At 37.1% G+C, this 16658-nt stretch overlaps 1 protein-coding gene across 1 annotated transcript in view; it reads right to left on the bottom strand.

Moving 5' to 3' along the window:
• Positions 1 to 16658, bottom strand: part of HIT1 (Membrane trafficking VPS53 family protein) — a 76214-nt gene that overhangs the window by 6885 nt on the left and 52671 nt on the right. The window contains exons 16-21 of the mRNA XM_010260330.3: positions 12513 to 12590; positions 10919 to 11026; positions 10772 to 10837; positions 7192 to 7269; positions 6923 to 7056; positions 6725 to 6818 (exon numbers count right to left, since the gene is read on the bottom strand). Coding sequence (XP_010258632.1) covers positions 6725 to 6818; positions 6923 to 7056; positions 7192 to 7269; positions 10772 to 10837; positions 10919 to 11026; positions 12513 to 12590 — 558 coding nt within the window. The remainder of the gene's footprint in view (positions 1 to 6724; positions 6819 to 6922; positions 7057 to 7191; positions 7270 to 10771; positions 10838 to 10918; positions 11027 to 12512; positions 12591 to 16658) is intronic.

Raw genomic sequence — 16658 nt, 5'->3', positions numbered from 1 at the left:
ATTTATTAATTACCTAAAATAATTAATTGATCCAATACAAACCAAATTGAATTCGAATTCGAATATTAATTTTCAACATCCGTTGGATATCGAACTGAACTCGGATATTGTCTGATTCGATTCAAATTAGTAGAGATGATGGGCCGAATGGCCCATAGCCCACAACTTATGCTTTAATTTTATGCTTATGTTTTGTTCTGTTAATGGGCCTTTCTCTTTATGGGCCTATTACCATTAGTTTATGTTTATGTTTAATTAGCTTGCCGCCCAACTAAGGGCTTGCTTGTAAATTCTAATAGAGTGATTATCTCTAATGAAAAGGATTAGGGAAAAGAAGAGCTGAACAAACAATTCTTCTCTTTAACCCTTTCTTCTCAATCTTTCTCTTCTCTTATTCTCTTCTTGTTGTCTCCTTCTGTTCTTCCTTCTTTTAATCAGTTTTCTTAATTCTTTTGGGACTGTTTTTCATCTTGGTATCAGTGCGGGCCCCTTCTCCTTTTCCCTTTTTTTCCTTTTTTTCCCCATACACAATGTATATGGAGAGCTAAATCAATGAATGTTTAAAGAAGACATTCAGCCCAGTTGGTAGTGGTTTCTTGGAGAAAAGAAGATATCATGTTCATCATTTAAACAGTTTTTGGATTTTTTGCCCAAAACCCTAATTAACTAGAGAGTTCTGATTGCGGGTCTCATAGGAAGCTTCACCTTGGCGCTCAGTGATTGAAGGAGTTCCTTTTGATTATCTTGAAGATCGAACCGAGCATAGCTTAGTTCTATGAAGCCTATAGGGAGCGGCTACTATTTCTCTATTTCTACTGGTTACCAAGTAAGACGTAGCTTTTCTATTTCTGTCTTCACCATTTGTCATCTGGAAATTTGTTTTGGAGTTTTTGAGGAAGATGGATATTTCTAGAGTTGAAAATAAGTTTGGCTCAAAGTCCGAACAGGTTCCGAGAATACCTGTAGGCTCTTTATTGGTTGTGACTACAGTCAAGCTTGATAGGACTAACTATCTAGCATGGTTGCAATCAATAAAGATACATGTTTGTAGTAGAGGCAAGTGGGGATATATTATCAGCAGCAAGAAAGCACCAAAGGAAGATGACCCGTCTTATGAGAAATGGTAGCAAGAGAATTACACTGTTATAGGGTGGTTAGTGAATTCAATGCAACTGCAATTTCATCAGCACTATTTGTGGGTGAATTCTACTAAGGAAATATGAGACAGTGTTGCGGAAACCTATTCACAAAACTGAACGTGGCCAGGGCATATAAGTTAAAAAGTGATGTGAACAATCTAAGGTAGGGGGAGAGACCTTTAGCAATCTACTTCTCAATGCTGAAATCCTTGTGGCAAGAGATAGATCTCATGAAAATTGTTGTCTAGGAAGGTACAAATGATGCAGAAACATATAGAAAATTAATTGAGAGGAATAGAGTCTTTTGAATTCCTGACAGGTTTGAATCCAGAATTTGACATTACCAGGCAGAATATCCTAGCTAAAGACAATGTATCTTTGTCTTAGGCTTATGCCATGGTAAGCAGTTAGGAGAGTAGGAGGCTAGTTCAGGTTCAAGGGACTATTCCAATTGACCATTTTGCCGATATGGGGGGGAAACCTAAGGTGGTTATAGGGAAGAAGGAGGTTGTATGTGAATATTGCAAGAAACCAAAGGATAAATGTAAGAAGCTACATCTAGACCTCATTCCACCCCGTTTTCACAAGAAGGCCGAAGTTGGGAAGATTGGCAATGCCAATGCAGCCACAATTTCAAATAATGACAAGAGTGCCACTGATGAGAAAGCTACTAGTGAGCAGTTAGCTGTTATGAAGGCAGAGTATGAGAAATATGGGAGGACAATCAGCCATCTTGAGAGTACAGCCACCTCCTCCAACTCTTCAGGCAATCCAACTATGTCTGCATTTGCCCATTCAGGTATACATGCTACTGCCAATCATGCAGCTATTTCAGGTAATCGTAAGATCCCTTGGATTATAGATTCTGGTTCTTTTGATCATATGACCAACATTTCTACTCTATTTAGCTCTTATAACTTACTTTCTGGTTGTGACAAGATTACCCTAGTTGATGGCTCTCTTGCTCCTATCTCTGACAAGGGAGTCATCATGGCCACTAACTCCCTTTCCCTTACTTTTGTCCTTCATGTCCCTAAGCCTCATACTAATTTGATATTAGTGAATAGCCTAACTAAATCCTTAAACTCCAACGTAACATTTTTCCTTCTTACTATGTTTTTCAAGACCTTAAGTCTCAGAAAGTGATTGGGAGTGGCCATGAGGCGAATGGAATATATCTACTAGATACTCTTGGACAAAGCCAAGGACAACCTAAGAGAGTTGTTTTTGGGTCTACTTCTTCAGAGTCTTTTAGTTAGCTCATGTTATGTCATTTTCGTTTGGGTCATTTATCCTTTTCCACTTTGAGTCATTTATTCCTAGAGTTGTTTAAGGGAATTAACTTGTCTAGTCTTCATTGTGAGTCATGTGAGCTATCAAAACATTGTAGAAGCACTTATCATTTGAGTAATAAAAGATCCACTTTTCCTTTCCATATTGTGCACTTTGATGTATGGGGGCCATATCACTTGCCTTTTGTAGGTGGCTATTGATATTTTATCCTGTCCATTGATGATTTTTCTCGGTATACTTGGTTATTTTTTATGAGATCTTGTGACAAAGTTCCCAAACTTGTGAGATAATTCCATGAATTTGTTCTTACCCAATTTGATACAAGAATAAAGATATTTCGGTCTGATAATGCAAAAGAATACTTTGAGAAAAATCTAACCTCTTATCTCACTGACTTTGGGGTCATCCTCCAAAGCTCTTGTGTTCGTACTCCGGTACAAAATGGAATAGTTGAGAGGAAGAATCGTTACATAGTTGAAGTTGCAAGGAGCATTTTGTTTGTTTCACATGTTCCTACAAAGTTCTAGGGGGATGTTGTTCTCACTGCAACATACCTAATTAATCGTATGCCATCCGGAGTTTTGGGTTTTAAGTCTCCTTTTAATCTTCTTTGTCCAAATAAGGAACTTTTTTCTCTTCCCCTTTGTGTCTAAGGAGACAACAAGTACTGAGGTCACACCCTTGTAGCCTCCCTCCCCAGACTTTGATGTCCCTATTTCCATAAGAAAATGTAAACAGAAGTGTACTGCACATTGCATTTCTAAACATCTTTCTTATGGCTTTATTTCTCCTTCATACTATTCCTTCCTTTCCTCTATTTCTTTTAACCCTATACACAAGCCTGTATCAAAAGCACTTTCTACCCCATAATGGAGGGATGCTATAAGAACTGAGATAGAGGCTCTGCACAAGAATGACACATGGGAAGTGGTTGATTTGCCTGAAGGGAAGGAGCTAGTGGGTTGTAAGTGGGTGTATGCCATCAAATATCATGTTGATGGCTCTATTGAGAGGTACAAAGCCCGATTGGTTGCAAAAGGCTATACACAGACGTATGGATTGACTACTTTGAGACTTTTGCTCCTGTTGCAAAGATGACCTCTACGAGGGTCCTACTATCTTTGGCAACTCATTCAAACAGGCCCCTCTATCAGCTAGATGTGGAAAATGCCTTCTTGAAAGGAGATTTACATGAGGAGGTGTATATGTCTCTTCCACCAGGGATGTATGGTTCAGACATGGAGGGTAAGGTGTGCAAGCTGAAGAAGTCTCTCTATGAGCTCAAACAATCACCTAGAGCCTGGTTTGAGAGCTTTAGGGCTGCTCTTGTTAAGTTTGGTTACACACAGACTCAATCTGATCATACCCTCTTTGTGAAGAGGAGAGGATCATTGGTGGCATATCTTATAATCTATGTAGATGACATTGTAGTGACTGGCACTGATGTGATAGGGATTAATGACCTTAAAGCCTTTCTCCAAGCAGAGTTTGAGATCAAGGACCTAAGGGAACTGAGGTATTTCTTAGGGATTGAAGTGGCTCGGTCTAAAGATGGAATCTTCATATCTCAACACAAGTATGTGCTAGACTTGCTCACAAAAACAGGTAAAATGGGTGCAAGACCGGTGGCTACCCCTATTGATACGAGTCACAAGCTTTTTGCCTCAGATGGGGGAGTGTTTCAAAGGTTGCTAAGGAAATTGCTATATCTATGTATGACTCGCCTGACATTGCATATGTTGTTAGTTGCATTAGCCAGTTCATGAATGCTCCCAGAGATACACATATGGCAGCGGCAGAGAGAAATTTATGTTACTTGAAGAGTACTCTAGGGAAAGATATTCTTTTTGCTAAGCATGGGCATATGAAACTGGAGGCCTGTACAAATGTTGACTAGGCAGGTAACACTGATGATAGGAGGTCAACTTCGGTTCGGGATACTGTAGTATAGTTGCAGGTAATATTGTTGTGGTTGCTAGATCTTCCACTAAGGAAAAATACAGACTATGGCTCATGGAGCTTTTGAGTTGCTTTGGATTCAAAATGGAGGAATTGGGTGTTGAGTATGATAGACCATTGATGTTGTACTGTGGCAATCAGACCGCCATTAACATTGCTCACAATCTCGTACAACACGATAGAACGAAACACATTGAAGTTGACATGCATTTCATTAGAGAAAGAGTGGCTTCTAGAGAAGTTTGTCTACCTTTCATTGCATCTGAAGAACAGTTGGCTGACATTCTTACCAAAAGAGTCTCCAAGGCCAAGCTACAACATGATACAGGCAATCTGCGCATGATTGACATCTATGCTCAGCTTGAAGAGTGTAGAGAAGATGGGCCAAATGGCCCATAGCCCACAACTTATGTTTTAATTTTATGTTTATGTTTTGTTCTGTTAATGGGCCTTTTTCTTTATGGACCTGTTAACATTAGTTTATGTTTATGTTTAATTAGCTTGCCACCCAGCTAAGGGCTTACTTGTAAATTCTAATAGTTAGTGCTTAATCTCTAATGAAAAGGATTAGGAAAAATAGGAGCTAAACGAACAACTCTTCTCTTTAACCTTTTCTTCTCAATCTTTCTCTTCCCTTCTTCTCTTCTTGTTGTCTCCTTCTGCTCTTCCTTCTTTTAATCAGTTTTGCTAATTCTTTTGGGATTGTTTTTCATCTGAATTCAATCCGTTTACACCCCTACCTAGGTGTTGGATGTCTTTTTTTCATTTTTATAAAATAAAAACCATGAATTCTAGGATAATTCCCTAGGTTCCATGGCAAGCAAAAACCATCTTCCACTAGTAGTTATATTTAATCTTCATAAAAAAGTACAATTCATATTAAAAGATAGAAAATCAACGTATTCATGAGAAGAAAGAAGAAGAAGAAATTTTAAGTTCTTAATTCGCACTTACTTATCAGTTCAGGTTTTGAAGTCTTCATGGATTCAAGAAAGCACCAACCAAAATGTATGTTGATTGGATCAAAACAAATAAGAAATAATAAAACATGGTAGATAAATCCAGTAAAAGAATGTTTTAGTTTAATAAAATAGACATTTTTCTTGTGTGGCTGGCTGGAAGAGGAAGGATTCAGATCATGGAGGCTTAGCAAGAAGGGGAATGAAGTTGAATAACATCTGCTGTCTATGTGGTTGGAGCCAGAATCTGCTAATCACCTACTGCTCCATTGCTCTTTTACCTATCAGATTTGATGCCACTTTTTTAGGCTGTTTTGGGTCCAGTGGATTCTTCCTCTCTCAGTGGCTAATATATTATCTTCTTGGAGTTTGGGAATCTTTTCATCCAAAGGGAAGTTTCTGTAGAACTGCTTGCCTTCACCAATCCGTTGGGCAGTGTGGAAGTAGCAAAATTGCAGAATCTTTGAAGCCAAATCTGCTCCTTTAGCGATCATCTCTAAGGTGGAATGAACAATGAAAAGATGCACCATTGTTTCAAGTATTTTTTAGGGAACTCCAGCTATTCAATTCACCAATAATTATCTCTCTCTCATATTTTGATCTTTCCGTATAGGATCTGAATGTATATTTTCTGTGCAAACATACAGATGCTTTTTGTATATGCTTGAGGGTTTCTTTTTTCTATTCTGGTAATAAATAAAAAGTAATTTTATTAAGAAAAAGAAAAAGGTACATTAGAGGTGATAAGATATCACCCACTACAAGAGACAAAGCAACCAAGAAAAGTACAAGCTCCGGTGCCCAAAAAAAGAAATAACAACTTTTAACTTTTAACCCACAACTTGCTTCCGAATCAGGTCATCCTCATCAAACAAAACAAAAATACCCAACCAGCAGAACATCTCCCTAAACAAATATGCTTGAGGGTTTCTCACCATCCTATAGTTATTTCTGATACAATCATCTTTACCACTTATCAAAAAAAAAAGTCTATTATAATCTCAAAAAATAAGGAATATAAAAATATTTCATAGCACCATGTAAAAATTTGCTAAGTATTCAAGTGAAGCAAACCTCCATGGGTGCCTTGTCACATTGACACCTATGGTGTTCGTTTTAACAAATAAGAGTTATTGGAACATGGGGTATTACCACATAAAACATATAAAAACACAAATTAATATTACACTCCATAAACTTTTCCTGATACCAGATATGGAGTTACAGACACTAAATCCTAATTCAAGGAACTAAATATATCCCACACTGATGCCATCTATGCTTTAGCTGTTGTGCAAATGAATATTTGACTACTTCAACCAGAGAAAAGAGAATGTAACAATTCAAGGTTAACAGCCTTTTCTTTATGAATACCTTGTCTAAGAAAAATTGGAAATAGATGAGAGATAGAAGGCTTCCAAACACAGGAATACTGCTTGTAAGGATTGAATTTATGCCATTGACGTACCTGGGCATGGAATTAGTTCTCACAATCACTTTCAGGTAATTGAAGCCTGTAACAATAGGACAATACTATTGAATATAAAACAAACTCAATTATCGGAATCATACTCTGATTGATCACCAACACTCTCAAGTGTACCCCATGGAACACGTGTCATTGCAGCCATTTCAGTATCAAATTTTGTCTCCAAACCATGCACTAATGTCATTAATGCTTTTGTTATTACTGCAGAGAATTCATCCTGCACACGCAAACCTCACACATGTGAACTGAGAAACTGTTACAAACCTTTTCCTCTCCTCCCCCCATGGAAAAAAAAAACAAAAGGAAAAAAAAAAAAAAAGAAAACTATTCAGATATGAAACATCCAAATTACCTGGACATCTGACATATCAACCTTGTCTGAGAATTGAGAATCAATCATTTTTGATACATTTTCAGCCAGTTCACCTGACTGTCATTAGAATAAAGTACAACAGTTATTCAATATTACATGTTAATCTTCCTTAATTACCTCTGAAATGAATGTTTTCCAAGAAAAATGAAAACCTTTCAAACTCAATTTAATCAAATGTTAATTTGCTTGGTGGAATGAAATTATTCAGCAACTTCATATTTGGGACTGCCAAACAAACCCAATTTAATCTGGCGAATCACAAGTATTACCATTAATATATTAAAGCCTGAATTTAAATTATTCTCATTTGTATATCATATTATGGCTACAGAAATAAAGATAAGCATTAACAAGGGAACTGAAGGAACATCTACACTAGGAGTATGTCATCCACTTAGTCAGAAGTCAACCAAATAGAAAATGCAGGCTCATAGTAATGGTTGTTCACCATTAACTTTGACTTTTTCGTCATCACATATTGGAGTCTACTTCTGTAGTCGTATGAGACTACTGACAGCCCAAGCTGTGGTGTATAATCAATGGGAAATTAAGAGGATGAGAGGAAAGAATGGGAGAAGAAAGAGAAAAGAAGAGAAGAAGATTTCGAATGAAGGATTTCAGAAAAGAAGAGGATGCTTAATCTGCCGCTCCCCTCTTTCTATTTATATTAATTCTGAAGTAAGGATAAGACTGCTTACATGGAAAAATTAAAATCCTAATAAAAGACAATTAAAGTCCTAATAAAAGACTAACAACTAATTGTGGACTGACACTTAAATAACTAGTAGTTGTATATGAGTACAATAAAAAGAGGTGGGGACCACATAGTAGTTGTATATGAGTACAATAGAAAGAGGTGGGGACCACATCAGTGGTTTCTACACTCCCCCTCAAGTTGAGAATAGATGTTTGTCATTCCCAACTTGCATAGATCTGCTTCTAACTTCTTTGAAACTGCCATGGTGAGAAGATCAGCAAGCTGCATGTTGGAGCTGATATATGGAAGGTACACTTCTTGAAATGCAACCCTTTCCCTAATAAAATGTCAATCGACTTCAATGTGCTTGGTTCTGTCATGTTGTACCGGGTTATGAGCTATATTAATAGCAGCCTGATTATCACAGTACAACATTAGAGGTTTCTCATAGGTAATACCCAATTCATCAAACAGTGATTTCAACCATAGTATTTCAGCCACACCATTTGCCATTGACCAATATTCAGCTTTAGCACTGGAACGAGAAACAACATTTTGTTTCTTACTCCTCCAAGAAACAAGGTTACCTCCTACAAAGGCGCAACCTCCAGAGGTAAACCTTCTATCATCAACACAACCAACCCAATCTGCATCTGTGTACATTTCTATCTTCATGTGATTATTATCCTTAAATAGTACACCTATGCCTGGACACCTCTTTAAATATGCCAGTATCCTCTCAACAGCAAGTAAGTGGATAGTTTTGGGAGAGTGCATATACTGACTAACAACACTGACTGTATAGCTAATGTCTGCTCGTGTAAGACAAAGTACTTTACCAACTAATCTTTGGAACATAGCTTTATCATCAAAAGGCTCTCCACCTTCTGTACTAATCTTGTGATTCTGTTCAATAGGTGTATCAGCTGGCTTAACACCTAATTTTCCTGTTTCTTCTAACAAATCAAGGGCATACTTCCTTTGAGAAACAAAGATTCCATGCTTGGACCGAGCTACTTCAATACCCAAGAAATATCGTAGCTCTCCCAGGTCCTTTACCACAAATTCTTTATGGAGAAGTTTCTTAAGAGACTCAATTTCATTGTTATCACTCCCTGTTACTACAATGTCATCCACATATACAACAAGTAGAGTCAAGTTGGTATCAACTTTCATAATAAACAAAGTGTGATCTGATTGAGCCTGCACATAGCCAAACTTTTCAAGGGATTGTCTGAATCTATCAAACCAAGCTCTAGGGGACTGTTTTAGTCCATACAAAGCTTTATTCAACCGACAAACCTTCTTACCTGTCTCTGTACTTTAAAAACATGAGGTAATTGCATGTACACTTCTTCTTGCAAGTCTCCATTGAGGAAGGCATTTTTAACATCCATTTGGAACAAGGGCCAAGAGTAACTGGCTGCAAGAGATAATAACACTCTGATAGTGGTCATTTTTTCTACTGGTGCAAAAGTCTCCAAGTAATCTATACCATAAGTCTGAGTAAATCCCTTTGCAACTTACCGGGCCTTATATCTTTCAATGGAACCATCAGCATTATGTTTCACAGTAAACATCCATCTACATCCAACTGTATTCCATGGCTTAACAAACCAGAAACTGATTTTTTTTCTACTTTTCTACGAGAAAATCTCAAAATAAAATGTTAATCTTAACCATTCAAGTATGGAACTTATATGAAAAAACTCCAAAATTTGAGAGTAATCTAATGGTATAAACCTTCTGAAGTTTACTTATATGGTACAACTGCTAACACACCCATATGGACCGATGATGTCATCATGTCACCAGCAGTGATGAACTTCTCCATTTGCATAAGTGCTCTGATACCAGCCTAATTTATTCTATGATCTTATTTTCACATTTCCATGTTTTGAATAATTAAGAGACAGTAGAAGAGAAGACAATAAAGAAAGATGAAATCATATGCAGGTCATATGTCTCATATCACTGCAAACTCCTTATTTATTAGATCTGAGACAATGAGGGGAAAAGTCATAAATATCCCAATATGCCCCAATACAAGTAGAACAAGTAGCTCAATAAACAGAAATCATATAAAAGAACACATATCCCAGTCCTATATCATACTTGTCCTACATTGAATGACAATGAACCGTCCTACATCAATTTAGTAAATAAGCTGCCATACATCACTTCAGTATTAGAACCCGCAGTTAATCAATATGCTTTCAAAAATTGACTGATCCCATAGCCCAAGGGTCTCCAGTTAATTTGTATTGGAAATTTGTGGAAGAATCCAAATCTTGATCATGTTGACAAAATGGTGGCTACCCGATATAACTAGATCAATTGGCTGAATAAGCAAACTCGACATATTAGAAGTAGAAAGTTCAACATGGATGTATATCTCGGTAGCCACAAATTTATTATTATCTATTTCTTCACTATCTTTGAATCTATCCAATATTATGCAACTCTCCTAACAATCTTTACCATAAAATGTCAATACTTACTTTGGCTTCAAGTGCAGACCACCATGCAAAAATTTTGGTACATTTATTTTCTTCTTCCCTACTCATACACCCTCCTTGTTCATTTTCCTCTCCCCCACTCTACGCATCTCTTCACTCAACCAGTTAAAAATAGAGAATCTTCTAATAACTAAGGAATGTAAAAGTTAAAACTATTTCTTTTTTATTTAAGAAAATGTAATGAGGATCATCTTTAACAAATTCAAAAATCAAAAATATGTGGCCATTCTGGAAAAATCAGCCCAAATTTTATATAAGAATCAATATATTACCACATGCACTTTAATCAAATTAAGCAATATTCTAATAAGTGGAATATTAAAGAATACAGAATACAACTAACCGTTTTATGGCAATATTCAGCTGTATTAACGATGTAGCAAATCACCTTCTCATCCCTATCAGATGTCTGCAAGGTGTTGTCACAGAACAGGTAAAAAAGAATAGATTGTTTTCCTCAGTGAGACATGTAAGACATGCATATGCTTACCTTGATCTGTCCATCTGTACCCGTGGCAGCTGCAACAATCCCTGTACCAGCCTTAGGTAATTTTCCAAAAAGCTTTGTGGCATATGTTCTTAGAATTTTTTGAAATACCTAAAAATGGACATAAAGGTAGTAATATTCTTCGTGAGATAAATAAAACCATCTTAAGAAACACTAAAAATATGGACAAAGAAAGATCGCTAACACAAAGTCTTGATAACATGAATAATAGCATGCTGAAGATACTAAGAACCTTGCCTTTTTTTTTTTTTTGACTGATAATACAAGAACCTCACTTAAGTCATCTAATTTCACAGTGGGATGATAAAAATCATAACCTAAAGTAAGGACAAAAAAAGGAAATTCATTGAGCAAGAAGAATGCTGACACAGATGACAAATTCAGGACACATACAATATATACATATACAATATATAGTTGTCTAGGCAACGCCTAGGTGACAAGGTGCCCTTGGAGGCTCGCCTTGCCTAATCGCCAAGCAGTTTTCTATAGTGTGTTAGACAAAACTTCTATATTCTTAATTTTTTGAGGTTATAATTTTAAAATAGACATTTTTAAACTAAAATATTCATTTTGTGTGTTTATATACTAACTTCTTTTTTATTATTTTCTTATTTGTTAGGGTTTAATCAACACAAAACATTGCTAAATGCTGTATTGAACCCTGAAAGACTTCAAAACCTGAACCAACAAGTAAGGAAGAACTTAAAATGTTGTCTAACCAACACATTTACTTCTTTTTCTTCACTAATTTAGTGTGTCTATACTATATACCAATTTTTCTTCTTCCACCTTTTCTTTTCTTCTTTTCCTACAACAGAAATCGCGGTTCAGCCCTTATATTTTTTGAAATTTCTTTTCTTTGTTCTTTTTTTCTCATGAATATGTTGGAATATGTTGATTTTCTATACTTTAACATGAAGTTTGTACTTTTCTCATGAAAATTATGGATAATTATTAAGGAAATATGATTATGGAACCTAGGGAACTACCCTAGGATACATATTTTTACTTGAAAAAATCCACCGCCTAGGCTTGCCTTGGCGCCTTGAAAACTATGATACAATATAAAGAATGAGAAATGAAAAAGAAGTATGATCATGAAAAGAAAAAGAATCTAGTATATCATGCAATTCGAAAGATATGGCACTGAACAGAACGGAATGGCAAATCAGGATTCATGTAGCTGAAGCCATATAGATGGGTCTTGAGCCATGGTGATGAGTGATGACGACAGCTAGTGTCTAAGAAAGAAAAACCCATTTGGACAAAATATGTAGCAGATGAATTCATCAAGCAAGGCCACAATGAAAAGCACATAATTGAGAAATATAAGGCATGTGATTTAGATGATCTGGATTTTGCAAACAAGGTTTCCACCATTGGATAGCTTAGTGATCAATCCAACACTTAAAGCTGTACCATGCGACTTATTCTTGGTATTTACTAGATGTATACCTCATATGTGTGAATGGAGTCATGCTTTAATAAAAAATGCCTTCCATATTTTAGAGTGAAAGCTGTAACATAAAACCACTCTCAATACCTTCAAAAACGATGCAAATCAAGAATTTACCTTGAACATATTAAATAAGGTTTGGCTCTTTGTCAAAGCACTGCATCTCTTCAAGGATCTCCTGATTACCAAAAATAGCTGCATAAGACAAGGACAAGTTAAAGAAGCATACATAAACTTTATTTCGTGATGCTAAACCAGAAAAAAAAATGCATAATATTTGGATCAATGCAAATTGCCCCTAAACTTGTACTTGCCTTCTGCTTTCCTCACTACTCACCATGGAATTAGCCTAAGAGAGGGTTACATCATTTTTTGCCAATATGTTCTGTCTAGTAATGTCATATTCCAGATTCAACCCTGTAAGGAATTCTTTTTTTTTAGAAAAATTTAACTAGGATTCATTAAAGGAAGAAGAGGTACATGAGAAGATGTACAAAGCAGGGGAAGAACCCCTACAAATTACAAAGGAGGAAGCTTGTCGCTATACAAATGCTCCAAATGCACACCACATTTGGCTAAGCCATCTACTGTATGATTGTGTTCCCTAGGAATTCAAACTAATTTTACATTTAAACAGTCCAAATAGTCCCTAGCCTCTGCCAAATAGTGACTCAATCCCCAATGTTCCCCCTCTGTCTATTAATCATTTTATAGTATTTGCTGAATCACCTGCAATGATTAAATTCTGGATTCCCAAATTTTATATTATTATGATTCCTGTGAGAACAGCCATCACTTCAGTCTTTGAGGAATCAGCCAAACCAATTGGACCGCTGAAAGTCCAATAAACGTTGCCCCTTTCATCCCTTACTGTGCCTCCAATACCAGATAAGCCAGGATTACCTAAGGCACTTCCATCGAAGTTTAGGGTCATCTCACTCCTTCACTGATGGGGTCGGGATGTCTCAAGGATGTTTGATGGAGGTGAGGAGAAACAAAAAGGGGTAAGCGTCTCTATTGAGATCATTGACTGAGAGTCCTTGGAAGTGATCTGAGTTCACCGTCCAGAGGTTGCGAAGGTAAGTAATGTCTGAAATTAACTCCTCCAGGGGCCTGAATTTGTTGCCAAAGAGGCGTTTGTTTCTTTCATCCCAAACTCCCCACAAGACTGCATGTAGCACTGATTGCCAATAAACTTTACCCCTTTTACTTAAACTTGTTACGTGCCATTGATGCAGAAAGTTCATAATGTGCTCTGATACAACCCAGCTGTAACCTGCCATTTTCAAGAAATGGAAACAAATCTTTTGGGTCAACTTGCAGTGAAGAAAAATGTGATCTGCTGATTCACTTTCACTGAAGCATAAAATGCAAACATGAGGAGAGATGGAAAGTCTTCCCAAAAACTTTTTCTGCAAGAGATCACAAGTATTTAATTTATGGAGACAAGCTTCCCAGACAAAGAAACAAACTCTTGAAGGGATGTGGCTACACAAGATCTTCTTAAAAGGAAAGGAGGAATGTTGTTCATCAGGAATCAAAACCTTGAACATAGACTTAGAAGAGAACTCGCCAGCAAGGTGAAGGGTCCAGATTCGGGTGTCAGAATAGGAGGGGGGATGTAGGCTCCTTTAAGGGTCTGAATTAAGTCTATTAATTCAGGAATCTCTGAATCCCTTAGAGGTCTTCTGTGTCGAAGGTTTAGGGTGTTCTCTAACAGTTTGGTCTGTAAGGCAGGAAGAAATAGTGGCTTTTGTTCAAACACCCTATTTCTTTCCACAAGTCTTCTATATGTTTCAACATCCTTTTTACTGTCCCAAACATTTACCTCCATCAAACATCATTTTTCAGCTTATATGCTCTAGCCCCATTCAATTTCTAGGAGTATGTCTTTGCAACACTATCCCAAATCCCCTTCTCAGAATTTACCCACAAGTAATGTTGGCTAATATGAGGCTGCATTAAGTTCACCAACCAACCAATACCAGTATAATTTTCTTGTATCCACTTCCTGTAGGAGGAATCATCTTCCTTAGGTTTCTTCTTACTAGCGGAGATATATCCCTCTTTCCTCTACTACAAACATATATTCTCACTGACCATGACCAAGACAAATAATTGGTTCCATCAAGCTTCATTGTAGTCACAACCAGTAGAGGATCAACGGAAGCTCCTAAAACATGTTTGAACTTTGAGCTCTGCTTGATCTCTACTTCAAAGTGCTCCATTACTTCTAAAACTTCAAGGAACAATCTTCAAATAGTAAATAAGAATGACTGAAAAAGATAACTGCTACTGACCTCAACAGGATCCCCGAACTGTGAGTTCACCATACCAGGCAACCCGGGAGAAAACAGAAAAACCAAGCTGCCCCTTATAGGACTTCCAGAATTCAATTCTAATTGGATTGATCTGTATAGGGATCAGAAAGAAACCCTTCAAGCCTTGAGCAGTGGGTTGGAACCCCCTCTGGGATCCTTAATTCTAAAATCTCCAGTTAGCTAGGGTTTTAGACAAGAACTCCAAGAACTGTCTTCGGCACTAGTCTGAACACTTCTTTTCTCTTAAAATCCTCTACCAACTAGGTTGATTATCTTCTCTAATCAATCAACCATTCAATTCTCCATACACATTGTGGATGTGTATGGGATTAAAAAGAAAAGAAAAATGGTAGTTGTATTGCTTTGATACCAAGAAGAAAACTAACCAACAATTAATTCTTTTGTTTAATCAGAAAATACAGCAAAGAAAAAGTATGAGAGCAAGAGAGCAAGAGAATAGAAGAGAGGAGAAGGAGAAGGAGAAGAGTCAACATACTCTCTCTCCAACCTGCTTCTAAAGAAAACAGGTTAACAGGCCCATTAACTCAAAAAACAATAAACATAGAGCTGATCTAAATTATGGTCCATCCAGCCCAACATTTCTACAATGTTAAATGGTTTATACTTTTCACATACAAATAGACTTCCATTCACTAGATAGAAGTTTGCAATCTATTTTTATTTTATTTTCTTGTTTCTTTTTCTGATATTTATGTAAAGTATAGTCAATAATCTTATATATATATTAAAGGGAAAGGGGTGGTCTCCCCTTTCGCCAAATGGCAGTATTTCCCTTTATATATATAAGATTCTTCATTGAAACATAAGGTTCGACCGTCCGGTTCAAACGGACGGCCCATTCTGACAACCGATGGTTTGACCATCCAATTCGAACGGACGGTCCATTCTGACAACAAAAATTACAAGCAAAAAATTATGTAACCATTCTAGCCACCGGTTTTCGGTTTGACGGTTCAATCGTCCAGTTTGAACGGATGGACCGTTCTGACAACAAAAATTACAGGCAAAAAATTCAGTGAGGTCCATTGAGTAGTATCATACGTGTTATGTCATTCGAGCGTGTGACTCATACGACCGAAAGTGGAACCGATTTAGCCACTGGTTTTTGGGTCGACGATTCAACTATCCGGTTGGAACGCACAACCTGTTCTAACAACAAAAATTAAAAAAAATTAAAAACATCCAAAAACCATTGAATGGGTCAACGAGTTGACGGTTCAACCACTCGGGTCAATGGGTCATTGACCAATTCAACGGTTTTTGGCCATGGACCGAGATTGGGGAAAACCATAATCATTTGCCTAGATGGTTTCCAATTAAAATAAATAAATAAAAAACGGACGGGCCCGTTCTGACAACAAAAATTATAGGCAAAAAATTGAGTGTGTGAGGTCCATTAAGCAGTATCATACGTGTTATGTCATTCGAGCGTGTGACTCATATGACCAAAAACGGAATCGTTCTGGCCACCGGTTTTCGGGTTAACATTTCGACCATCCGGTTCGAATGGACAGCCCGTTCTAACAACAAAAATTAAAAAAAAAAAACAAAAAGCGACCAAAAACCATTGAACGGATCAACGGGTCGATAGTTCGATCGCTCGGGTCAATGGGTCGTTGACTGATTCAACGGTTTTTGGCCAGGAACCGGGATTGGAATAAAACGGAACCGGTTGCCTAGATGGTTCCCAATTAAAAATATAAAAAAAAACGGCCAAAAACCATTGAACGGGTCAACGGTTAGACCGCCTGGGTCAATGATTTGTTAACCGATTCAATGGTTATTGGCCAGGGACCAGGATTGGAGTAAAACGGAACCGGTTGCCTAGATGGTTCCCAAGCCAAAATGTCCATCCATCCGGGTCAACGGTGGTTCAAAAACCATGGTTTTTATGCTTTTGGATTTTCACTATTCAAAGGTT

Source organism: Nelumbo nucifera, chromosome 7 (genome assembly GCF_055504915.1).
Source record: "Nelumbo nucifera cultivar China Antique chromosome 7, China Antique-T2T, whole genome shotgun sequence".
NCBI classification, from domain to species: domain Eukaryota; kingdom Viridiplantae; phylum Streptophyta; class Magnoliopsida; order Proteales; family Nelumbonaceae; genus Nelumbo; species Nelumbo nucifera.
This window is presented reverse-complemented; position numbering and strand designations above follow the sequence as displayed.